The 26091-nt window shown below is 46.1% G+C and overlaps 1 protein-coding gene across 2 annotated transcripts in view; it reads right to left on the bottom strand.

Moving 5' to 3' along the window:
• Nucleotides 1–25924, bottom strand: part of HPS5 (HPS5 biogenesis of lysosomal organelles complex 2 subunit 2) — a 32044-nt gene extending 6120 nt beyond the window's left edge. The window contains exons 1-19 of one of the 2 annotated variants that reach the window (XM_080908499.1): nt 25631–25924; nt 22131–22303; nt 20823–20933; nt 20662–20726; nt 19890–20082; nt 18462–18595; nt 16077–16289; nt 15747–15818; nt 11306–11394; nt 10022–10200; nt 9299–9457; nt 8269–8455; nt 7505–7631; nt 5961–6110; nt 5465–5536; nt 4643–5190; nt 1925–2045; nt 1588–1743; nt 708–827 (exon numbers count right to left, since the gene is read on the bottom strand). In XM_080908499.1, coding sequence (XP_080764625.1) covers nt 708–827; nt 1588–1743; nt 1925–2045; nt 4643–5190; nt 5465–5536; nt 5961–6110; nt 7505–7631; nt 8269–8455; nt 9299–9457; nt 10022–10200; nt 11306–11394; nt 15747–15818; nt 16077–16289; nt 18462–18595; nt 19890–20082; nt 20662–20726; nt 20823–20933; nt 22131–22238 — 2804 coding nt within the window. In that variant the 5' untranslated portion in view covers nt 22239–22303; nt 25631–25924. Of the gene's footprint in view, nt 1–707; nt 828–1587; nt 1744–1924; nt 2046–4642; nt 5191–5464; nt 5537–5960; nt 6111–7504; nt 7632–8268; nt 8456–9298; nt 9458–10021; nt 10201–11305; nt 11395–15746; nt 15819–16076; nt 16290–18461; nt 18596–19889; nt 20083–20661; nt 20727–20822; nt 20934–22130; nt 22304–25630 lie in introns of those variants that run through there. The other variant, XM_080908500.1, reaches the window with a different exon arrangement.
• Between the last annotated feature and the right edge of the window lie 167 nt (nt 25925–26091).

Raw genomic sequence — 26091 nt, 5'->3', positions numbered from 1 at the left:
GGTGTTTTAGAATCATCTACTAGGTAAGACCTCAGCTGAAGCACATTCCATTATGCCAATGTATTTGTATTTTGCTCTTAAAAATTAAAAAATAGGTAATTTTCTCATAACTTGTTCATCTCGGAGTGAAACAGTGTCAGGTGCCTGCCCAGTATGTCAATCAAAGCCGTGAGCGCATAACTCTCGGCCACTGTGTGTCTCCCGAGGCTTTTTGCCGAGTGAAGAAATGAGACAGGCCTCTGGCCAGGCACTGCTCTTCCCAGGGAAGGTCCAGGGGCCGTCTCCGAGCCACGCACTGCTGGGGTCTGTTTTTGTTTCTTTCAGATTCTGTTTTTTTTCAAATCCTACTGGTACATTTATAAACTAACTAACATGTCTTTTGAAAGAAACATACACACACACACACACACACACACACACACACACACACATTTTCTTTCCTTTAAGATAGGCTAAGCCAGGGTTCACTGTGGGTCTACAAAAGAGCCGCAGGCAGGCCAGTTTAATTCTTTGAAGTTATGTGCGAATTTTTACATGAATGTGCTCTTTCCCGAGTGGAATCATGGGATTCTTACAGGGTAAGCTCACAAGTGCTCAGAACCGCTAGGATTTACCAGGAAATGCGATCTCATTACTCCTGCTACATGGTTAAGGTTTTCTTCTGCTGTTCCTAAAGTGAGCCTGAACGCTCTAAGTGAGATGCTCACCTGGGACGTCCTTCATCATCTGCTGTACTTGTGCTTGGTGGAGCATCATGGGACACTGCCAAAAGCAGCCATTCAAGTCTTAAAGATTCTGGTTGGAGAAGGAACTCAAGGAAAGATGGCCTGGAAAAAACAAACCACTGAGTAATCCTCACGAGAGCAAACAGTGTGGGGATGTAAAGACAACAAGAGGTAGCCTGACGGCTCCTAAACCGCACGCACGCACGCACCCACGCACGCACGCACGCATGAGGTAGGAATGCTGCGGAGAGCAGGCTAGGGGGCGTGAGCACCAAGTCAGTGTGGCAATCGGACAGGACAAGTTTCTGGTGTAATAACAAGATGGGAGTGTACTGCTATGGCGAGAAGAAATGATGGCCCAGCCTGGGACATGAAAAGCAGGAAGAGGCCCACTGAGGAGAGATGGGCCACCACAGTGACAAGCTCTCACTGGCAGGGCGAGGAGAAGCTTGTCTGCGTCTGCTGAAGCCCTGCCATGCCGAGAATTCATTTTCTATTGAGATTATTTTACTTTATGTATGTGTCTCCCACCTGCATGTGCACCACACGTACGCAGTACCCTTGGGTCACTCAGGTCTATAACTGGGTTATACATGCTTGTGAGCTGTCATGTGGGTGCTGGGAATAGAACCGGGGTCCTCTGCAAGAGCAGCAAGTGCTCCTAACTGCTGAGCCATCTCTCCAGCACGAAGGACTTAACTTTCCACAGAGACCTGACTCTCTCAGAGAGGAGGTGGAGTATGTGTGCGTCTGTGGTGTGTGCTGTGGGGAACGGGATTAAAACCGCCCCAATCCTCGTCTTCCGGAGCAGCGGACAATGGAAATGTGACAACTGGCACCGAGACCTCATGCGCCCTCTCACCACTGGTCCTCGGGCCTGGACTTCACCAGACTGTCCAGATAGGCCAGAAGCTGAGCGGGATGATGCCGGCACAGCTGCGTGACGTCGGAAGGCGAGATGGACGGGTAAAACTTGATGAAGGCTCGAAGGGCAGACTCCCCAAATCTATCGTACAACCTGCACTTGGAAACAGAGCACATCAGGCCCAGGTTCAATGCCATGAAACGGCTTGGTTACACGTAGGACTCATTAGAAATAAATCCAAATGTTCTAACAGAAAGAGTGCAGGATACGCAAAGGGGTCAAACAAAAACACTGCTGATGCTTTAGTTCCCACGAACAACACAGGACAACCTACCGGGAGGCGAATGCAATCAACAAGGGGCTATCGGAAGGAACGGAGGCGTCCAGCAACTGGAGCCCCGTGGGCAGGTCTCCTTCGTCCAGCTCCGCATAGGTAGGGTCAGAACTTGCCATTTCTGAAAAGTAAAGCATGGTCACCTCTCTGCTGCAAACACTCACAGGCACGTCCTTTCCACAGCCTTTACCACAGCCTGCCACCCAGCAGCGCGAGACCCCAACATTGGCTTAAGCACTGCAGGAGACAGAAACAAAACCTACCAAGATATAAGCTCAACTTTTAAAGACCATAAAGTTAAACTGGGAAAGAAAACTCAGTAGAATTTGTATTTGTGTGTGTGTGTGTGTGTGTCTGTGTTTCTCACAAAGCTGGAACTACGTCTGTCGTGTGGCCTGGGGACACCACCGCTGGGTATTCATCCTGAGGATCCCAAGTCAACAACACACCAAAGGTACCTGCAGTGTTCACAACAGCTAAGAAACCGAACAAGCTCGTTCCATCAGAGGACGAGCGGATAAAAACGATACGGTACAGATAGAAGATAGAATGTGTGTGATTTTCATAAGATTTCAGAAGATCCTCATAAAGAAAAATGAAACCATGACATGTGTGGGAAAATGGATGAAACTGGGAATCATGTTAAGCAAAACAAGCCAGACTCACAAAGACTCGGAAAAGCTATGTTTTCTATTGCAGGTGCCGAGAAAGTAAGAGAACAGAAGAGAACTGGGGGGAAAGGCATCAGCTGAAGAGAGGGGAAAGAAGGCAGGGGACAAGGAAAAATATGTAGCGTACAAAGATGCCATAACGAAACCCCTGACTTTCTGTTAGTCTAAAAAGAACTCTACTGACTGTCCGTGTGTGTTTGCATGTATGGAGGCAGGAGTAGCTGCAGCATCATGGGTGTGCAGATAAGAAGACAGCTTTGTGGAGAGCGTTCTCATTTCCAGCCTTGCACAACAAATACTTCTACCCTCTGAGCCATCTCTCTGATCCCCAAAATTAATTAAAGACGAACAAAACAATACGTCTCGTACTTGAAACATCTAAAAGCCAGTCTTCAGTTGCCACTTAAAAAGAAGCAGCTGCCCCCTCACAGCTTCCCATTTGACCGTGTCAGGCAAGAACGTAAAGGGGACGAGGAAGGCTTCATGCTGTACCCCCAAACTTCAGTCACCCTGTGTGCCCTAGCCTGTAGCAGCACAGAAAGCACCACAGCGCTCAGACTTTCCTGCCAGTTTCTAGGCATCAAGGTCGAGCACAGTCACAGGAGAAGGAAAGGACAAGTCAAGCTAAAAACAGTCAGACACTCTTATTTCACATGAGACACTTAGGCTTCTAAGCTGCTGTACGTGAGCTGAAGCAGGACTCTGACTGCAGATGCAGTTTCTAGGAAGCCAAAAGGCCTTTAACTTAGATAATATGGGAGACTGTTTACCTGAGGCACTTACACTTTTGGGCAGTGGAAAATAAAGTCTCACTTGCAGGAGACAACATGGCATCTGTTACTCAAGCAGAACTCTGAGGGAAAAACACCACTTCAAAATCAAAGAACAACCCATGTGACCGTGTCGGGGATGGCAGCTAGCGTGAGCGGCAGCCAAGCCTGAGCAGACACTCCTGGATGGCCAACATAAGAGCAGGACAATTCCAGTTCCTCTGCAGTGAGGCAGTGCTGGTGAAGGGATTCTCGCCACTGGGATGTGAAACAGCCACCACCACGCAACGCCCACCACCTGTTCTCCCCGGACACAGCAGCCCACCTTGGCCTCGAGCCTTGGGGAAGGAGAAAGCTGATACAAAAGGCACTTCAAGAGCAGGATTCTGCAGAGAGCTATCCGCAGAAGAACTAAGATATGTTCTGAACGATGCAGTGCAGGTTAGCCTGCCTGCCCAGCCACTGCCTCCGCCTCCATCTACAAAACAGCGAGCCTTCAGCTCCGAGTCAGTCCACGGCACGCAGTATGGCAGTAACACCGTGTTAGCAAGTCACTGAAGGCTTTTCTTACCTTCCCCGTCTGCACTCAGAAGCAGTTTACTTTAACCCCACTGTTCTAACACTGCCATGCCATTTTCTGAATGCCACTTTAAGAAAATGACGTTACGAGTAACAAAGTCAATGTTTGAAGAAATTCTAAAGCTTAATTTAGTAGAAAACAGGACCACTTGGATGGCTCAGTGGAAAAAGATGCTTTACTACCAAGTCTGTCACCTGAGCCCAGTCCTAAGGACACACAGGGTGGAAGGAGAGAACTAACTCCAAAGGTGTCCTCTGACAACTGTGCCATGACACACACATGTATGCAGGTACACAAGTGAATGCACATGAGCTTGAGGACACATGCAGACACATGGACACACACACACACACACACACACACACACACACACACACACACACACAGAAAGTGGAGGGCCAGAGAGATGGCTCAGTAGGTAAATGCACTTGCTGCTCTTGAAGAGGACATAGGTTTGGTTCCTTCCTGTCCATCTTCCAGAGCAGGACCTCACCCGCCTCTAAGGGATGTGATGCTCACTGGTTTAATCACTTGTGTGCGTACGGCACACATATATAGACAGGCACACAGACGACATGTATGTACTTTACGAGAGTGAGTAGAAAACGGAAGGGAGACTGGCCAGACAGGAGAGGTTCTATCCAGGGCACCCACGTTATAAAACACCTCCACGTTTGTAACGCCACCTGACAGTTACCTTTTAGTCCTTCCAGAAATGTGTCCCAAACGCAAGGGCTGCCGTAACTAAGCTTGACACTTTCCTTTGCTCTTTTCAAGTCCAGGAGAAAGAAATAGTTCTTTAGGAAGCGACAAGCCAGGACTTCCGGGGAGAGCGGCTGTAGAGCACAGCCCCCGTGCACACCTCTGCTCTCCAGCGCTGCGGTGAGCACCTTCAGCTCCAAGCACAGCGTTGTCAGCTCCACCAGGTCCTTCTGAAGGCTGCTCGCTATGGCAAATGGAGGACATGCCTGGAAACTGTCGGCTGAGGGCTCACCGAGGCTGCTTCCACAGCCACAGCTTAGCTGCCCTCCAGTTTCTCCAGTGCCTCCGCTCTCTTCACGCAACACCCTCTTTTCTGACTCGCCGAGGAGATGCGCGTCCAAGTCCGATTTCCCGGGTGGGTGACTGGCATTGTCAGCAAAGCCTTTCACGGCAAATGTTTTCTCTAACTGTGAAAGCCACTCCCGTAAAACCGTTCTCAGCAGCTTGGGTTCAAACAAGACCAGAGGGTCCAGTAACTTGGTCCTATATAAAAGAGATCAAGGTAAAGTTGCTTCATTTGTTCTTTTAAAACAATTTAGACAAACTTAACTGCTAGAGCATACTCATCTGGGAAAAACGCTGCTTTTGATCACTTTAAATGGCAATTATCCTGCAAGCCTACAAGACAGACAATGCTGACTCTGGAACATGTTACTGATTACCGAACACCCATTGCAAATGAGGCTGCCTCTGACCTAGACCAGTGCTGACGCAGCCCAAAGGCCAAGCTCACGCACTGCAGACCCTCCACACTCACATTGCTTCTGCCGTTGCTGCTGTGAGTTCTTGAAGCTTGTCTTCTTCAGGAGGTGGGTGAATTTCTTTCTCCCTAGAAAGACATGAGAAAGAAAGAATCCTAACACAGGCAACAGGGGCAACCAAAGCGTTCTGAGACGAGACTTCCGCTACCCACTAAACGGCAGGTGTGCTACATGTTATATGTCATGTTGACTTCAAGAGCCTGTCCCCAGCATCTTCATTATTAGTGGCACGTCCTAGAGCTGACAGGTCAGACAGCATTAAAGATGTAAAGTCACAATAGTCAGAGGAGCTCGGACACAACCTGATCTTAATCATCTCCTTCTAACCTTACACTCCTGTCATTCCAGGAAAGTGACAAAATGACAGAGAAGGAGAAAGGCCAGTGAGGTCCGAGACTGACGCCGCCAACAGTTATTAACCCTTTGTGAACCCCCGATGGCCTCTGCACGCGGGCCCTCGCCCTAGCTTCCTAGACTCAGACACAGGCTTACTCAGTGTCTTCCTCCGGAGCACAGGCGACTGCACTCACTTCCTCTTCATGAGCTTGCTCAGCGTCCTTGGACTCAAATGCCTCTCTCAGCTCTGGGTTTCCGTGAAGGGTGCCGATCTTCTCAGTAGTTTTACGCACAAAGCTAGACACACTGGAAGTCAAATATCGAAAGTCTAACATGAAATTATATCAATGCTGTCAAGGGCAGCACCTTGTTTCTGATGTTTCTATGTTTGCATTGGTACTAGTAAGTCCGCGTCAACTTAGTAACAAGACAGACTCTGCAAATAACAATTTCTCTAATCAATCACATTTCACACTATGATAAAGTGAGTCATAGTGTGCTTATAGAACTTTCCTTACACTGGCTGGTAGTGGCACATGCCTTTAATCCCAGCCTTTAGTCAGGGGGCAGAGGCAGGCAGATCTCTGTGAGTTTGAGACCACGCAGACCTTGGTCTACAGAGCAAGTTCCAGGACAGCCAAGGCTAGACATAGAAACCCTGTCTCAAAAACAAAACGACAACAGCAGCAGCAGCAGCAACCCACTGTCCTGAGACCAGTGAGTCACTGCTGAAGGGACGGTCTCTAATCTAGTTGTCCCTGCAATGTCATCTACAACTCAGGCAAGGTAAACATGTGACCACAGCCACTTCCGAGTCAGAGAGCAAGAATTACTTCATGGAACTTAGCTGCCAACTTCTCACAACAGAAACAGAAGGGCAGACAAAAACCATGTGTATCCAGTAGGACTCAGGCAAGTAGCTGAGCAGAAGATACGTCTTCTCAGGGCCAAACTGGACACAAAATTCAGAAATCTCCTTTCTCCAGGTAGTAGTCTGTACTTTCAACCCAGCATTCGAAAAGCAGAGGCAGGTGGATCTGCCGGGCCTTTCTACAATGGAGTTGCGGGTCAGCTAGAGCTACATAGTGAAGAAGCCTCAAGAAGGGGAAAATCCTCCAGTTCTGACCCGAGTGAGAAAGATCAGGGAGTGAAGGGCCAGCAGGACACACCAGCAGGGCAAAGTCCTTATGCCCTCTCCCGGCACTCACACGAGGCTCACGCACCTGCAGCTCCAGTTCCAGAGGCTCCACCACGGGTGTGCTCCCACAGGCACCGCACACACATGGTGCACACAAAACTCACACGGATACAAATAGATAAATCTTCACATACACACAGACTAATGGGCCAGCAAGAGCTGAAGAGGTAACGGCATCGGCCACCAAGCCTGACAAGATGAGTGAGATCCCTGAGTGATGGGACTCCGTCCTCCACATGGACACTACGGCATTCACCAGAGATGAGACTCGGGCATTTCATTTCGCTGTGTCTGCGGTGGAAGTGGGGGCTTACCTACAACTTAAATACTCAGCTCGGCAAACGAAGAGGAACACTCTGCTCCCCAGGTTAAAAGGAGAAAGCAATAGTTTCTACTCACAGCTTGTTAGGGAAATAACTTCAGAGGCCCTTGCTTCTCAGTATGTCAGGGGACAACTAGAGCCCGTGAGACATGGGCTTAACGGACAAGATGGACTGCTCACCTGTCTTTCACAGCCTGAAGAGACACGAGGGGAGATGGAGAGCGGAACGGCAGTGGGATGCTGAAGGGCAGGAAAGCTTCACTCTTCTCTGTCTCGGACATCACCGGACTGTGGGAAACACTGTCCGCTGAACAGGAGGGAGAGCAAACATCTAATCACATGCAAGATTTCTTTCAAAAACTAAACAAATTCAGAAATGGAGAAACCAAAGAAAATGGAGGATTCGATACCAAAATCATAACTGACTCAGATACAAATGAGCACAGAAGACAGGTTTATGGGATGCATGGGTGGTCCACATCAAACACCGAGCCAGGTACCTTCATCCAACGACTAACCCTGAGTCCCCACAAGCCACAAAGGTAGTTTAGAGTTTCTACTAATCTCTTCTCAACAGTTCAGTCACGGGAGTGCCGGAACATTGAAAAGGAAAGGCAATGGCTCCCAAACCTGGAGCCATCTTTCATTCCTGGTGGAAAATAACGTGGTTAGTGAGGATTAAAAAAAAAAAAAAATCTTCATTATTTTGGCTAATGATCTGTCTTAACCTGTCGAGCATTTTTGATGCATGACCCAAATTAGGCTCTTTACAAATGTGAGTTCAAACAAGAGGTTAAAAGACAACTCAGATATCACCATCTTCTAGTGAGCAGCAGGTCTACAGGCCGCCAGTCTGTAACATGTTAACTTCACTCAGACCTGACGGAAACTCTTCGCATTAGATTATCCTGTCCACCCACAGAGACAAGAGACACACGCATCACCTTCATTTCTGTCTGCAGCACAGCCCTGCTCTGGCTGCTCCTCTCCCGGGTGTGGTGCAAATTCTTTCAGTCTCTCATCTTCCGAGAAGGTCTGGCTATGCAGGGAACAGGAATCTTCGTCGGACTGACTGCCTCTTCTGCTACTGATGACACGGTAGATACCAGAGTCCAAGATGCTAAAACTTTCCTAGAAATGAAGAGAATCCCCCAAACCAAAGTTCTCCTGTGCAGCACGGCTCTGCTTTCCCAAATGACACCAGTGAGAGGAGTCTGGGCACCCTCCACATTGCTCGGCCTGCCCTGCCTTTGGAAAGCAGGCAGTGAGGAAGGGTGTTGGAATGAGACAGTCCTGACACCTCGGGTGACATAAAATATCTGAGCTCACAAACTGAAGACAACCTCACCCAGGAGGAAACTACGTGAAGAGCGTTTGGGAACAGCATGTGGTAAAACAGTGACATGAGCAGACGTAGCTTCAAGGCACACCTGATTTTCCTTCACTGTCCATCATGGAAGAAAACTCCCCTGCTGCATGTTGGATTCTGAATGTGTTCAGATACTGATGCTCAATCTAGGGTGCTACCAGGAGACGGTAAGCCTCTGAAGAGGAGCTCAGTGAAAAATGAGCAATACCAACCGACCACGTACTAAACTGTCTCAAGCCACGTGCCAAAATAACCCTTCCCCTCTTACACACTATTTAGTTTATGACAAACAGGAAAAACCCTGACATCTTCATGCCACTATTGCCCCAAAAAACTACTACAAGGAAAGTGAAAAGATCCTTGGACTCACGTCGCTGTGAGATCCAAAACACTCTTAAATGCGTCACTAAACCAGCAAATGGCTCAGTGGGAGAAGGTGCCCACCGCCAAGTGAGAAGACCCGAGCTCAACCCTCGGAGCCTCCACGGAAGCAGGAGCGACGTGACTGCTGACAGCGACCCCAGTCTCCATCCGTGTCCGCTGGCCTGAGCTGCTCCCCTCCTACCACACACCCCAAATACACACGTTAAAGAGAAGGCACTTACATGTGACGAAATGGAGCTTCTTCTACTGCTGCAAGCTGAGTCCAAAGGCTCGAACTTTAATATCAACTCATCCAGCTGAGAAATTAGTTCACTGGAGGCTGTAAGGTCCAGCTGAGACCTCAAATGCTCCAATTTATCTGCAGACAGTGTTTTTCTTCCCTAACAAAAGGATAAGAAAACCGTGTTTGTAACTGCATCTATATCCCAACAGCCAAAGCACTAAAGGTGCTCTCACAAGAAGAAACCTTCACAGATGCTCGAGAGGCCAAGTAAGAATTTAATTCTACATTGAGTGACTACATGTACAATCAGCCCTCTTAAGACAAGCTCTACGGTTTAAATATATTTCTAAGTCAACCTGATTCTTGTTGTGTTTTTCAAACACAGGTTTCTCTGTGTAGCCCTGTCTGTCTGGGAACTCACTTTGTTGACCAGACTAGCCTCAGACTCACATAGATCCACCTACGTCTGCTTCTTAAGTGCTAGGTATAAAGATGTGTGTGACTACGCCCTGCTCTGACACTTTCTTAAAACCAAACCCACACCATCTTTATTACTCTTCAAGCACCCCGTACATCTGCCGTGCTTTCTTTGGAGACTTGACCTCTACATGTGTAAGTCATATAGAAAGATTAATCAAGACAAGCAACTTTCTAACAATCCCAAAAGCTTGGACAGCTTCACCAACCCATAATTGACATTCACAAGTGAACTCTAACTCACTCTGCTGGTAATAAGAGAATTTTGGAAGAGACAGCACGTGCGAGCAGCCAGGTCCCAAAGGCCTCTCCTTAACAGGCGTTCCACACAGCGCTCCACAGACAACAGGGAAAGATGTGAGATTTTCCCATTAAAGTGCAAACAGAACAATTCATTCTTGTGGACAGCTACATCTTGAATATCTAAAAACAACAAGGGTGAAAAAAAACCACAAGGGTGAACAGACAAGATTTTAAATCAATCAAACACCCCTAACTGTTTTTGTAAGGTCCCATCTGAGATGCAGCTTACATAAGGACTCTTACCTACAATGTACCCAGCCCCACACTTGATTCCCAGCAGGAAAGTCCTACCATTTTGACATGGGTTACAATCATCTTTATAAAGTGGATAAGATCTGGCTCACTGAAATTTATCTCTTTTTCTACTTAAACTTCAATGAAGAAATCAGATTTTTTTCTAAAATTAGAAAAAACCCCACAGTTCTCTGATCTAAAAATCTGAAGTGTAATACACTATTTCCTGTGACAAGGAATGGGGAGTGAAAAAGGAGGTAATCTGCTTTGGGCTAGAGAACATTCCAGAGAGTTACAACCTGGTGTTCACATGAACAGATTTTAACAAATATATAAGTGAGTTTATATACCTTTAAAATATAGTAAATAAATTAATCACATACGAAGAGGGGTCTGTCTTGACTGAACACCTTGAAAGAATTTAACAAACTAGTTTGCAAGGTGCATCTTCAATTGGGGGAAAAAACTTACAGGAAATCAATGAGGATCAATGCCCACCCTCTCCTTAGGAAACCAATGTGGATCAATGCCCACCCTCTCCTTAGGAAATCAATGTGGATCAATGCCCACCCTCTCCTTAGGAAATCAATGTGGATCAATGCCCACCCTCTCCTTAGGAAATCAATGTGGATCAATGCCCACCCTCTCCTTAGGAAATCAATGAGGATCAATGACCACCCTCTCCTTAGGAAATCAATGTGGATCAATGCCCACCCTCTCCTTAGGAAACCAATGTGGATCAATGCCCACCCTCTCCTTTCTCTTTCAAAAAACCCCAAAAGCCAACGTAAGGAACCATCTCAGCAGAAGTGCCAAACTTCGCATGGGTCTGGTTTTAACCAGAAGTACCGGGTCTGATTTTTCTCTGTGTTACTCACACACAATTGTTCCCTGCATTTTCAACTTCTTTCATTATAAAAGAATCATCATACAATTAATTTTCACACATAATTATGACACTAAGTCACCTAAGAAACTAAATTATAATTACCCTTGACTTCACTCCAAAGAAGAACTTGAACATTCTGAGGAATGAAAATATAAATTCCCTTTTCTGTCCAAGTCAGCACACAGTGTTCACTGAAAAGAAAATAAAGGAAGTCAACTAACCAAAATGACAGCAATAAACAAATCCCTCCGGTTTACTAGTGCACAGAACTTTATGATTCCCTGGACTCAGTTTCTCATTGGCTACTAAAGTAAGAGAAAATACATCTGAACAAACCTTACCATCTCCTTTCTAAGCCAAATAAAAATCGCAGCATCAAATGGCACCAAACAGGAAAATTTAGACACAAACAAACAGTTTCTGGAAAAAGAAAGGCTGGTGTCTGGAGAAGGAAACAGCCTTTAAGAGGGACTTCTGTGACAGAGCACAGACACTCATTCAAACAGCCAGGTGACTTTCTGTGAATCACCCCAGGGGTCCCCATCAGGAAAGGTAACATCCTGCCTTCTTGGTGTGTAGATGACAGAGGCTGGGAACACCTGCGCAACGCCACGCCAGGAGTGTTACGGAGGCTCCAGCCATATTCCTAACGCCCCGTCAAGGTACAAGTATCACCTTGTCAGGGAACAAAGCACCATGCCAGGGCCGTTCAGCATGAGGGCAGAAGGCCTCACACTTAGACTGAGGAGTGCAGTTCCTAAGCTGGAGCTTCCCTCTGAACCCCACAGAACCTTTCTCCCTCCTGTGTCCCCAGAAACTCACTCCCTGTTTCCTGGAGTCCTGATTATTCCAATGCACTGAATTCTCAAAAAGTGATGGGCCCCTAACCATCACAACCAACAATCCTTTCTTTACCATTCCCCACTTCCTTGACACCAGGCAAAGACTCACCCTTGCTCATGGTCCTCTCTTCCTACACATCCCTGGTCCTCCCCTCACCTCTCATTTCCTGCCATCTTTCTCTTCCAAGTGTGAATGTATCTCATGTCTGTCAGTCACTGGGTTGTGGCTACAGGTTTCACAGTGCACACACACATCTCCTTTCTCACAGTGCACACACATCCCCTTTCCCACAGTGCACACACATCTCCTTTCTCACAGTGCACACACATCTCCTTTCTCACAGTGCACACACATCTCCTTTCTCACAGTGCACACACATCTCCTTTATCACAGTAAACACACATCTCCTTTCCCACAGTGCACACACATCTTGCACACACATCTCCTTTCTCACAGTGCACACACATCTCCTTTCTCACAGTGCACACACATCTCCTTTCCCACAGTGCACACACATCTCCTTTCTCACAGTGCACACACATCCCCTTTCTCACAGTGCACACACATCCCCTTTCTCACAGCACACACACAACCCTTTTCTCACAGTAAACACACATCTCCTTTCTCACAGTGCACACACATCTCCTTTCTCACAGTGTACACACATCTCCTTTCTCACAGTGCACACACATCCCCTTTCTCACAGCACACACACAACCCTTTTCTCACAGTAAACACACATCCTCTTTCTCACAGTGCACACACATCTCCTTTCTCACAGTGCACACACATCTCCTTTCTCACTGTGCACACATCTCCCCTTTCTCCCGGTCAGAGCCCTGCCCAGCAGCAAACCTCCTACTCTAGGCATCACAAGGAATCAGCAGATCTGCTTCCTCCGGAAGCAAATATCTCTACAAGTCTATAACCCCGAGAACTCAGAGCTTCCTTTGTATATACCCCAGGGCAGTACTAAAACTGGCTCACGTGGATCTGAGAGCCACAGCGATAGTCACGGCATTGGAGTGCTTGTGTACATATTAAACATTCTGTCAATGTCAAGATCTCTCTCCCTAGGAAAGCAATCTACGTGTCAAAGGTGAAGGAACTGATAAAAGTTCAAATTCAAAATCACTAAAATCGAAAAAATACCATTAGAGCCAAACAATCACTGAGTAAAGATAAATATAATTGTGAGTTTGATATTCAACTTGTAAAATTTATTATTTTAATTCCAATTTTTGTTTGTTTTTGTTTTGGGGACAAAGTTTCTGTGTAGTCCTGGATGTCCTGGAACTGAGAGATCTGCTGGTCTCTGTCTCCTAAATGCTGGAATTAAAGGCATGTGCCACCACAAGAAGCTGAAAATTCTATTTTTATTTATTTTGTATCCCTGTGTGCAGGCATGCACGTACCATGAGCATCTGTGGAGATCAGAAGACAGCTTGCAAGACTCTGTTCTCCTCTTTGACCAGACTCAGGCCTTTATGCTTGGCCACAGGTGCCTTTATGCACTGAGCCATTTTAGACACCCAGTTTACAAAATGCCTTAGAAATAACGATCCAGGGACCGAGGGAGGGCTCAGCAGTTAAGAACACTGGCTGCTCTTCCAGAAGCCCCAGGTTCAATTCCCAGTTCACAGGAGCTCACAGCTGTCTCTTACCTCAGTTCCAGGGGATGACACCCTCACACAGACACATATGCAGACAAAACGCAAAAATACACTTAAAAAAATAAGAAAAGAAAAAACGGATGGAAGGAAGGAAGAGAAAAATAACTCAGAGGCTGGAAAGATGGCTCAGTGGATAAGAGCATTCTGTTCTTCCAGAGGTCCCAAATCAGTTCCCAGGACCCATGCCTGGCAGCTTATAACTGCCACCACCTCTAGCAACAGGAGATACAGCAAATACAGCACACAGTCTGCTGACTTCCTCCAGGACCACTACACTCGGGGAGTGTGTGTGTGTGTGTGTGTGTGTGTGTGTGTGTGTGTGTGTGTGTGTGTGTGAGCGCGTGCATCATCTAAGTGAAATGAACATTAAAGAAAGAACAGCCTGGATGAAATGAAGAAGAGACGGAGACGCGACCCATGCTTATACCTCACACATTCTTCATGCTGTCAGCCCCTCGCTGATGAACTGTGACGCCAACGCTGTAAGAATTATTTAAGAAGTCAAATAAAAAGCCAAAGAAACTGGGCAAGACAGCACATGCCTCTGATCACGGCACAAAGGAGACGAAGGCAATCTTAAGCAGTAACAAGAACGAAGTCAGTGAAAGAAAGGGACACATATACACTGTGACATGGGTGTGCATTATTTTAACCTTTGGGGAAAATAAGATCTTTACTAGATTATTCTCAATCCACAAACCCTCTACACAATAAGTCTATAACCAGCAGACAAAGATGTAAACTGCCCATCCAGAAAAGATAAATCAGACCCAGAGAAACCCTTAGAAATGATCATGACAACCTCATCAAGCTAGAGATGCACCGAGAGAAACATACACATCGGCCTCCATGTTGCCTCCAGAATCCCTACCTAAAGCCTCCTCTTCAGCTCCTCCAGCCTCTTTCCCCGCCTACCTCTCCACTGTCCAATCAGGTATCACCTTGACATAAACCTACAAGCAACCACTGAAGCGATGCTAAATCGTTTCTCACTGTGAAGAGGAGCTCAAGCTCAAACCCTCTACATGCAGGACAAGCAGCTGACAGAGGGGAGGGCCACTCTGTGCTGTTCAGTATTTGACTCTGCACTAGTGCAGTGAGGTGGGCTAACCCCTAAGTGAGAAGGAGCTGAGCCAGCCTGGCAATAAACTCTCCTGCTGGTTCAGAAAGAGATCTCTTCGTTTCTCTTACACACCGAATGCTATGTTGACAGAGTCATCTCCAGGCATCCAACGATAGCTTAACAAGATCAACCTTTAAAAGCTGGAAATGAAGCTAGAGGTACAGCTAGCTCAGTGGTTAAAGGCACTAACAGGTCTTCCAGAGGACCCCGGTTCAACTCCTAGCACCTACTTATTGGCTCACAATTGTCTGTGACTCCAGCTCCAGGAGGTCTGATGCTCTCCCATGCCAGTCATGCAAATGGTGTTCAGACATATATGCAGGCAAGACATTCACACGTATAAAATAAGACAAGTTGAAACATTAAAAGAATATACACACACACACACACACACACACACATACACTTAACTTTAAAGTTGAGAATAGTCTAGCTACTTGGGAGACTAAGAAAGGATTACTCAGTCCCAAGAATTTAAGGTTAGCCTGAGCAACACAGCAAGAGTCTGTCTTGATTTCAGCTCAGTGGTGCACTGCTTGCCTAGCATGGATAAGACTCCCAGTTTGATTCCCAGCAACGACAACAACAAATTTAAACTGACCCCTGGAGTTTACTTAGGGGTAGAGGAATAACTTCGCTACATAAGGCCCTGCATCCAAACTCTAGCATCATTTTTTTAAATTGAAAACTAAGCCAGGTGGTGCATGCTATTAATCCTAGCACTCGGGAGGCAGAAGCAGGTGGATTTCTGAGTTCGAGGCCAGCTTGGTCTACAAAATGAATTCCAGGACAGCCAGGTCTACATAGAGACCCTTTTCTTAAAAAGCAAACAACAAAAGTTGAAAACTAAATATAAATGCAAATCATCTCTGAATGAAGAGAAAGGGGCAAGGGAGAAACTTACCTAAGATGCAAGAGTTTGGGGAATGACAAAGACTGGGCGGATCCAAGTGTATGATCATACTGAGGCTCCGATCTAGAAGGCAAACACACTGCTACCGATTTAATCACAACTTAAAAGCATACCTTCTGCAATAGAAAGGGTCAACTTGACAAATTCTCACCACTACTTATTCATGTTACTCTAATCACTTGGAAGATAGTGGTTCTGGTTTCTCTGAATCTTTTAATAAAAATTCTACCTCACTCTTAAAAGGTAGCATCAAATCTTGACCATCCCACAATACCACAGATTTTAACCCAATGTCTCCAGGAAGTCCCAAGTGGTGTCTACCTTGCAGTGATCACAGGGAGGGGCGGCACTGACAGGAGCTTCTTGAACTGGTGTGTACTGAGCACTTCCCCATCAAAGCTCACTTCCCACATCCTGGAGCCTGGGCGGGCGCAGTAGACCAGAGGCTGCTGGGCCCCAGCACACCTTCCAGGAAAGAAGCAAGCCCCATATTCTCCATCTCTTTCCTTATTTCCAATTTTCCAGAACTTTTCCCTAATTTCCAGAAACAAAGACAGGGCTTACTTACAGAAAAGAAACATTAAAGCACTCACAGCCTGGCTATACAGCCCCACCCACAACGCACCATCCCTCTTTCTGCTCCTACTACACTAGGAAACAATGGCATGGGTGGGTCCACCCCTGGCTGGTTACCAGTGACCGAGTTGACCACGCTGGAACAGGAAGCCAAGCGCTTCACACCTCTACTGTTCACTAGCCACAGAAAGAGGAAGGCCTGTTTTAGATCCATTACTGCTAAAACCACCGTTCACCAGGACTCAACCGACTGCTTTCCACAACACTAGTAAATGATTCTGGACATTCTGTGCAAGCTGTTCTTTTCCAACTGGTCCAAGGGCCTCTCCCACCTCAAAGATCCAATGAACTCTTCCTTTTCCTAAACTCCATCCAGTTCCTTTGAAATTCTGTGTCTTGGGACATTCCATTCTCTTAGCAGGACAGCTAGGTGTGAGAGCTTCACGGGGCCAAGGGGGAAACAGCCAGCTTGCTTTTCTAAGAACTCCTCTTACTTATTCTGTTTGTTACCTGTCTGTTTGGTTTTTGGTTTTCTGCAGCCCAGGCTAACCTAGAACTTATTATGTAAGCCGGGCTGGACTTGAACTCTCAGGAGTTCTCTTGCCTCAACCTCCCAAATGCTGAGACGCGGACTTTACTGGCAGTTGCCTCCCCATCACCCTTACACCTCCCCAACCTTCACATCTCCTCTCCTACCTGATCCCTTCCCCATCTCTTAGACATGCAGTTAAACAAATGCATATACAAGCTTGTTATATATACACATCTATATAGAGTTGCAGAATCTACAAGACAGAGAACCTACAGGGTTGGTTCCTTCCCCCCCTCTAACAGTGCCCCAGTTCCAGGTCCTTTGTATGTGTGTTTTTATTCAAATGCAGATTCTGCATATGAAAGAAAATGTGATAACTGTCTCCCAAAGAGTCTTCTTCAAGTGGTGGCTGCACCATTCTTTGAGAAATGCTGTTACCCGTGTCTTATACTCAGCTTTCACAGAAAGCGCCACATTACACACTGTGTCTACTTAAATGGTGGATTATGAATTTTCTCCTTATCAGTTGTATTCCTACTACAGTGTTTCGTATGGAAAACACTCAAGACAGGGTCTCACTATGCAGCCCAGGCTAGCTCCAAACTCAGTCCACTAGTCCCCACCTCGTCCTCAAGTGCTGGGACTGCAGGCAAGCGCCAGCTCACTCAGTTCAGTGTGAGTCTGCTAGGAATCACAAATATTCTCCCACTGTTTGCTTTGTAAAAATGCTTTGAAATAGCCAGGCGTGGGGGCACACGCCTTTGCTCACTTGGGAGGTGAGGCGGGCAGGGGCGGGGACAGGAGGAAGCTCTAAGGGGCGGGACAGGAGGAAGCTCTAAGTGTGTTGTATTTGCTGCTTATCTCTTACATTGTCACAATAACCTTCTGTGTCCATCATTTCAGATGCCGGAGTTACAGAACGTGCCACCAAGGCTAACTTAGGAGTCCCAACTACAGAATGCTGTTTTTTGGAACAGAATGGAGGTCAAAACTAAACAAACGAACCTGTGTGAGCTTTTCGGTTATTGTGCTGTCCATGGCCCCAACCTGAATGCAGCCAACCTCGGACAGTTTACGTGCTGTTTCCACAGCGGGTTCTACGCTACAGCAGTTCAACTCCGGCTGCTCCCCCATAAAATGCACTTAAGGCCTGGTTTGTGGTAGAACGCTCACGTTTTAGAGCAAGCTTGAAGTTTTGCAAAACAAATCTTTAAAGAAGGGGCAGTCAGAGCCAGCATGAAACAAAGTCCACGGGCCACTCCCAAGTACGGAGTGGCTGACAAGATAATACTCATTTAAGCAGTACCTCGCACACACCTCGTCACAGTCCTGGGCCGTCCCTGCACCTGCATCTCCACCCTTCAGACTTTAGTGCAGCCTCAGACTACACCCTGAAGCAGGTGCTCAGGCTCTCCCGTACTCAGGTGAGGCCACTAGGTAAGGTTCACTGAAGGCTTGTCCTAGCCACCCACAGAGAGAGCGAGGTCTTCTCTACTGAGGTCAATTTGCATTAAAATGGTTCCCCATTAACATCTACAAGATTATTCAAAGGGGTTTGGCTCTGGGACAGCTAAAGGTTGTAGTCAGCTAATAGATACCTCTCAGTGTCACACAGGAAGGACCGAGTCAGTGAAGACACAAGCAATCTTCCATCCAGATAGTCTAACTGGACAACACACGAATCGACCGTTATTATTGTCTGGACAGGAAACATCACAAAGGCAGCAGCTGCCTAAAAGGGATGTGAGAAGGAAATACATTTAAAACACACACAATCTTTTCTGCCTGACCTGTTGAAATGAGCCAAAATACACCAGGAGAGGCAGCACACACTTGTATTCCCAGTACTCAGGAAACCGAGCAGAGGACTCCTGGGAGATCAAAGCCAGTGTGCTGTGATTAACAAAAACCAAAAACACAGGGTAGGGTGGAGCACACCTTTAACCCTGCACTTGGGAGCAGAGGCAAGCTGATCCTTTGAGGCCAGCCTGGGCTACATAGTAAGTTCCAGAAAAAATCAGGGCTAAGAGATCTGGAGTGATGGCTAAGTAAGGCTAACAGAGTGTCTGTTCCAAGAGCCTACATAGTTCTTCACAACTGTCCATAACTCCAGTGTCAAAATGTGCAAAACAAAGAAATACATTTGATAAAATATTCACGCATATACAATAAATTAAATAAATGTAAAAACATGTGAAATAAAATAAGTCAGGACTTAATTTGTCTACAAGAATATAAGTTTCCATCACTTAAACTTTGTGAGACTGGACATGGTGGCACACACCTTTAATCCCAGCACTCAGAAGAGGCTGGAGGATCTCTAGGAACTCCAGGCCAGCCTGATCTATGTAGCAAGTTCCAGGACTTCAGGGAGAGTCCCTGTCTCAATAAAGGAAGGAAGGAAGGAAGGAAGGAAGGAAGGAAGGAAGGAAGGAAGAAAACTATGAAATAATTTGATATCCAACTACAATTATTTCTCAAAGTTCTGTTTGTAACTATGTTTATGAAGTTGGAATGAAGGAAATGTATTGTATCTAATACACACAAGAGGGTCTCACCTATCAACAGCATTTCTCCTTCTGAGGAGGGTTGCAATTCTACTTTTCTTTTTGGTTTTTCAAGACAGGGTTTCTCAGTGGAGCCCTGGCTGTCCTGGAATTCACTCTGTAGTCCACCAGGCAGACCTGGAACTCAGAGACCCGCCTGCCTCTGGCTCCTAAGTGCTGGGATTAAAGGCGTGCTCCACCATGTCCAGCTTACCTGTGCTCTGAACCAAACTTGTATCACAAATCAAATAACTTTGGTGAGTCATTATGGACAAACCAGAACATTCTGGAATGTCCATTAGAGTAACTTAGACAACACACGCCATGTTTCTTCTCCCAGGAGTCTACACTACAGCAAGTCAACACCATGGATTCGCCAAGGCTTCTGTGAAATACAGCAGCCAAACCTGTGTCCTTCATTCGAAGCTCCAGTTAACCCTGACACCTCAGGTCACACAAGGAGCTGGAGCCTTTCCTCACCTTTGCTTGCTTCAAAGTGTTCAGTTTGATGGCAGACACTTTGCCCACATTGTCACCTACAAAGACTCTCAGAACAGCTGTGTCCCAACAGAGGGCAGTAACTTGTCGGCCTTTGTGTTCTGAGGACACATGAATTCGATCTGGTTTCCCACGACGCTCTTGATTTAATTCCCAAACAACTACAAGGCCTTGACTGTAGACAAGTTACAAGCAAATCAAGTTACCACAAAAAAACTTACGGCAATGACAAAAAAGAAAACTTAACTGCAAGATAATATTAGTCATATTAAAGACTCTTATTCTTAGGGGAAAGAGTTATAAATCAAAGTGTTCACTTCCTTGTTTTGGCCATCAAATCAATAAATTAGGAGGACCTACATATTCGAAATTCTATGTTCCCATTCTCTCTCTCAGTGAGACTGGAGATAGTACAGGCTTAAGCATGAAGATTAGAAGGAGGTCCTGAGAGGGCAACAAGACGGGTCCCCATCTGTCCCTCAGGGAGAGGTGACTCTTCCCTTTCTCTTTAGGCTTTTTAGACGTTGCCTCAGGTCAGCATTTCCCACAAACACCAGGATGACCAACTGCCCCTCTCTGATGATTTGGAACCCCAGGATGTGACTGGGACAGTGCCAGGTAAGAGGAGATGGCTGGTCGCCCTGGCAAGCACACACACACACACACACACACACACACACACACACACACACACACACACACACACACGTCAGCGTCGCGCACATTTGAAAGGTCCGCTTTAAGCGTTTCTTACCTGGTAGCTACAGCAACATAGTCATCATCATGAGCGCAGCAGGCAATCTGGGAGACTGCCCCTTCCTAGAACAGCAGACAAAGAACACTTTGTTTCCATTCTTTTACTCTAAATGACTGACCACAGTGGGGGGAAAAATGGGTGAACATCCTTTATCTTACCCTGTGGGAGAGAAACAGCCTCTGCTTCCAGCCGTCTTTCTGAATGAGATTGAGTCCTCCTCCGGAGCTGCCTAACGCCAGCCATTTCCGAGACACGGCTATGCTGGTACACTAAGAGGAGACAGCTGTGAGACCAGCTGTGCACTGGGGACGCATCTCATTACAGGACACCTGTCTGGATGCACAAGCACCTAGGCTGCATTCCCAACACTTAAATTACCTATCCACTGGAAATAAGTACTGCAGGTCTGCGCCCACCTCCTGCTCCCTCTCCCCTGACCACAGGGACACAATGTAACAGCTCTCCGTTATAACCCTAGAGTATGAAATATGCCCCAGAGATTTTAAACTTCTAGCTGCATCTCTAAAAGCTGAATAGGTTCAATTGTATAAATGTGGTTTTCCTTTGCTACAACCAGTTATTAAAGGGTCATAATTTGACCAGGTCGTTCGAGGTTACCACCAACGTTCTGCCCACGCTGTACACATCTGTGCCAAATGTGGCAGCAGACTGATCAAAAACCATCCCAACTCTCTTTAGCTTTTGTAGGTTCCTTTGCTGGCAGCACTGGCCAAGGGCCTCAGTCCCAGCCAACAGACTCAGCTTGCTAAAACTTCCTGGGAAGCACTGTCCTCTGTAATGAAAGGCAGAGTCAAGACGATGTCCAAACCTTTGTTCCTGGCCCCTCATTCCTGCTAGAGTTGTTAAGGTAGACAGGATATTACAGTACTATGACTGTATTAAGCTGGCATATGTGATGGTAGAAGAAAGATGGGAGAATCCTGTGTCCCCAGTTTCCTTCCTTCCCTTTCCTCACTACAGCCCAGACTTGGAAACTCACTGTGCAGCCTAGGCTGGCCCAGCTCTCACAGTGGCATGCCTGCCTCGCCCCTCTCAGTGCTGGGACTGCAGGCCTGATGCCTGTCCTCTGAGAAAAAGGATATAACAGCTAGGCTAGTGCCAACAGTGGCCAAGGCCAATATCGGAAGTGTTTTCAGCTGCAAGTCACAGCACACCTTACTGTCACAACACTAATTAATCAATAATGTAGTCATGTGAGAATTCTCAGTGCTTGTGAAGAAACTCCCAAGAAAACAACTTGTGACCTCCCTCAGTTTCCTCAAAGTACAGATTTATTCCGGGAATGTGTTTTCACAATCCTCCCAGGTGCAGTTGTTTCCATGTGAGGCACAACAGGCAGGAGCCCGAGAACCCACAAAACAAGGGGCTAGTGCAGGGCAAGAAGAGCAGAGCACGACACATGGACGTGAAGACATAAGTCAGGGCTACAAGAGACGGAAGCTCACCTTCAGACGACTGGAGTCCAGCCGCAGGGCTGTAAGCAATGGATCCATGGACTCAAACTCTGCAAGAACATGGCTGTAGACTTCTGGTATCACTGGTACAAAAGTCATTTAGCCAGAAAGATGAAGGGTGTTCTATAAGAGACACAGGATTTCTCTCTGTGGGGGGAGGGGACCTGCAAAAATACAATTTTAAAATTCTAACATAGAATAATGCACTATTTCCATGTAAAGTACAGAAGGCAGAAGCCCCAAGAGCCCACAAAACAAGGAACTAGTGTATATTCTAAATTTAATCCCTAGATCACACCTGGTAGGAAAATTAACTTGCAAATGTTCTCTGAATCACACCCACACACGCACGCGCGAGCGCGCACACACACACATAAGTTCAGTGGCATTCACATTCATATGCACACCCTAAATCTTAATTAATTAATTAAGAATAAAGGCTTTCACAAAAGAAACCACAGAGGAATGAGTTAAACAAAGAATGTAAGACAGTAAACGCCAAGTGAAACATTTTATCCCTTCAGCTACTCTCAAGTACATGTTTATTGGGAGGCAGGGTGGTCAAATGTCACCAATTTTCATGAAAAAGGTGCAAAGAAGTTGGTGATCTTGCTGGTCTTTGTCAGACTCACAGATGTTCAAGTCATCTTTCGTATGAGCAAAAACCATACGCTTGCCATCCAGGGAGCCTTGGCAGGGCACATGACAAACAAGGCACTTGGTGTTCGGTCCAGCTTTTTCCGTGGCCATGATGCTAGGACCAGCGGGCTTCAAGCTGAGGTTCCCTTATCCCATCATCTACTCCACAGACGGACTCGTCACAAGGGCTGGGATGCTATAGGATGGCACCACTCAAGGCACACGAGTCTTGGTTTAACTCTGTGAACGCAGGAAGCCTTATAATCCAATCACTTCAGTGACCAGAAGCCTGCCATCTTTTGAACTTTGAGCACAGCTCGAAAGAACTGGACCCAGGAAGGTCTTGCCCTCAATGGCAAGGAACAGATCGGAGTCGACCATAGCCCATATCAAGCTGCTTCACACCTTCTACTCATTAATTTTACTTCCCAGTCTTCTGCTACCAAGTTGGTGAAGAGGAGAAGGAGGAGGAGGAGGAGCAGGGACACAGCACAGTGGGTAAAGAGCTTGATGTATAAACATGGGGTCTGTGTTTGCACCTCCAACAGCCACAGAAAAGCCAGGCTTGGAAGGACATCAAGGAAGACATGTGACGATCTCCTTCCTGGTCTCCACATGCACATGGGCATAGGTGCCTCTTCCCTGTCCCCACACACACACATCTACCACATGCACACACAGATAAAACAATTAAAAGTTCTAAAGCAAACAGATACCATGAAAGAAATTCAGAAGCATCTGATTTCATTTTTTTTCTAAGATTTGTGTTATTGACACTGTTTTAGAAGCACAATCATTCAGCAAATATTCACTGAGTATCGTTCATGTGCTGGGCATTGTTCTAGAGATAGCAACAGAGGACAAAACAGAGCCCTAATCTTCTCAGAGCACACCTTCCAGTGGTAAAGCACACAGAAACATGTGGAGGTTTGTTTTTCTTATTGTTGTGGTGTTAGAGAGCAAAACCCTGGGCATGTGTTCTATCTCTGAATGTGTCCCTGCCCTTCATTGTGACTTTTTTTATTATATACATATAACACAGCTTTATTCTCTGCTAGTAGTAATATATTCTTAGTACAACTTGACCTGTGTAAGAAGTGTATTCCAAAACAAGTCAAAAATGAAACAAAAATCTTAGCATGACTACATTCAAAATATTTAGCAACTCCTTGTCCAAGAAAACTATTTCTTGGTCACTGATTTTACTGAGTAGTTGGTAAAATAATAAGCATAGTCATGAGGATGTGATAAGTAAAAGAATTCCAGAAGGGCTGGAGGGATGGCCCAGTGGTTAGAACACCGACTGCTCTTCCAGAAGTCCTGAGTTCAAATCCCAGCAACCACATGGTGGCTCACAACCATCTGTGATGGGATCTGATGCCCTCTTCTGGTGTGTCTGAGGACAGCGACAGTGTGCTCATATATAAGAAATAAATCTTAAAAAAAAAAATTCCGGAAATCAATTCTAGTCAAAAAGAAAGTCCCAAATACCACACACACACACAAACACACACACACACACACACACACACACAATTTTCATGAAAGAGAACAGTGAGTCAAAGAAAACTTCCTGAAAGAAGAACCTCTGCCCCCAGGTCAGCTTTCATCAGGAAGAAAGGGGAAAAGGTAGCAGGCAGAGCTGAAACAGCAGAAACAGCCAAGTGCTGAATGTGGTCTGAGAATCAGTCCTCAGAGTTTAGTCCTCGGTTAAATATAAAATGCAAATTTGGGCTCAAGGTACAAGACACTTCTAACTCTAAACCAAGGAACCTAAACTCAAGTTGGTAGGTCAGAGAGAGAAGGGTTTCGTGCCGAGAGTTTGTACAAATCCTGTAGGTATGGGCAGATGCTAGGAGACACAGATTTTAAGTAAGGGGTAATAAATCAGTGAAGGTCTAGCCTTCCCACTACCCAGGAAATCTGTGGGAAGAAAGCCTCTCTACTGACATTCAGAATAGAGGAGACTTAAAACTGACTTCTAACTAGTAGTAGCGAAAAGAAAGACTAGCTTCCTTTTCCATATACTGTGATCTCATCTCAACTTCCTTTTTAAGCTTCATTTCCCTTCTTACCCTTCTCCTGTTATTAAGCTATCCTTAATTCTTCCCTCCCTCTTTCCGTCCATAAATGTGAACTTCTGTAGTTTTAATGGTGCGGTTTATTAAATAGTCTCAAACTAATAAGCCCTGCTTTTCTACAAAGCTGAGTTTAAACATTACCTCTGCATGCTGTCAGGAAAAACAATTTAACGGTAGCCTCTTCGAAGATGGCAGATCAGTGGACATCTACCATCTTTTTAAAAGATTGGTTTTCCCAAGAGTCACAATGCTCACAAAGTCTTAAAATAGAATACACAAAAGAAAACGTAAAGGAAAAAGAAAAAAAAAAAAGGCCCAAGAGATAGTTTATTGCTACGCCTGGTGACCCGACTTAGGACCCAAGAGCTCACAGAAAGATGGAAGGAGAGAAACAATTACAAAAAAAAAAAAAAAAAAAAAATGCCACCTCCTCCCCCAATAATAAATGAAAGTGAAATACACGTAAGATCGTAATTTTTTTCACTTCCTAAGATTATTTTTATGATAATTCAAGACTGGTAGACAGTGACTGCTGTTCACAAAGCCAAAGCAAACCACAGTCTATCTAGTCATACAAGGAGTATGAAAGGAAAGACTCAAAAGACACAAAGTAACAAAAACTGAAGAAGTTATGCAAAGAGGACTTAATAGACTTTATTTCCAAAATAAAATCTTCCTTATCCAAGAAATAATGATCAGGAAACTCTACCTCAAAAAGCTTAACGACTCGCTCATACATTCATTCATTCATTCAACGTTCCGAGTGCCTACCTTGTCTTAAGCCTTGAAGGCTCTGCTGGAGATGAGAATGAGCAAAACAAGTCCCTGAACACAATAAGCTCCCGTCAATCACAACTAACTTTTAAACCGCCCTAACTTTAAACCGCAGCTGTCGCTCTGGAGGAGAAGTCCAGGAAGCAGGTTTTCCAAACCAGGCTCATAAAGCCGCAGGCTAACTAGCCGGCCTAGAGGCCCACGAAAGACTAGTGATCGCTTCCCTTAGCAGGCTCCACAGACACTCAACACGCCTTGACAGCGGAGCCTCAACTTCAGACTCGCTATCGCTCCGCCCCTCCCCTGCTGACGTCATCCAGAGGCGCCAGAGACCAGGGGAAAGCGCTGTTAACGGCACTTCCTTGTCACGTGACGGTCACGCCCCTCCCCGCGCGTGCTCCCTCCCCCTCCGGCCGCGGTCGCGATTTCGCTCCCTGCGGCCTGCAGTCAAGAGAGCC

Source organism: Micromys minutus, assembly GCF_963924665.1.
Source record: "Micromys minutus genome assembly, chromosome: 32".
In the NCBI taxonomy this organism is placed as follows: domain Eukaryota; kingdom Metazoa; phylum Chordata; class Mammalia; order Rodentia; family Muridae; genus Micromys; species Micromys minutus.
Note: the sequence above shows the minus strand (reverse complement) of the source record. Positions and strands in the feature narration are given on the sequence as shown.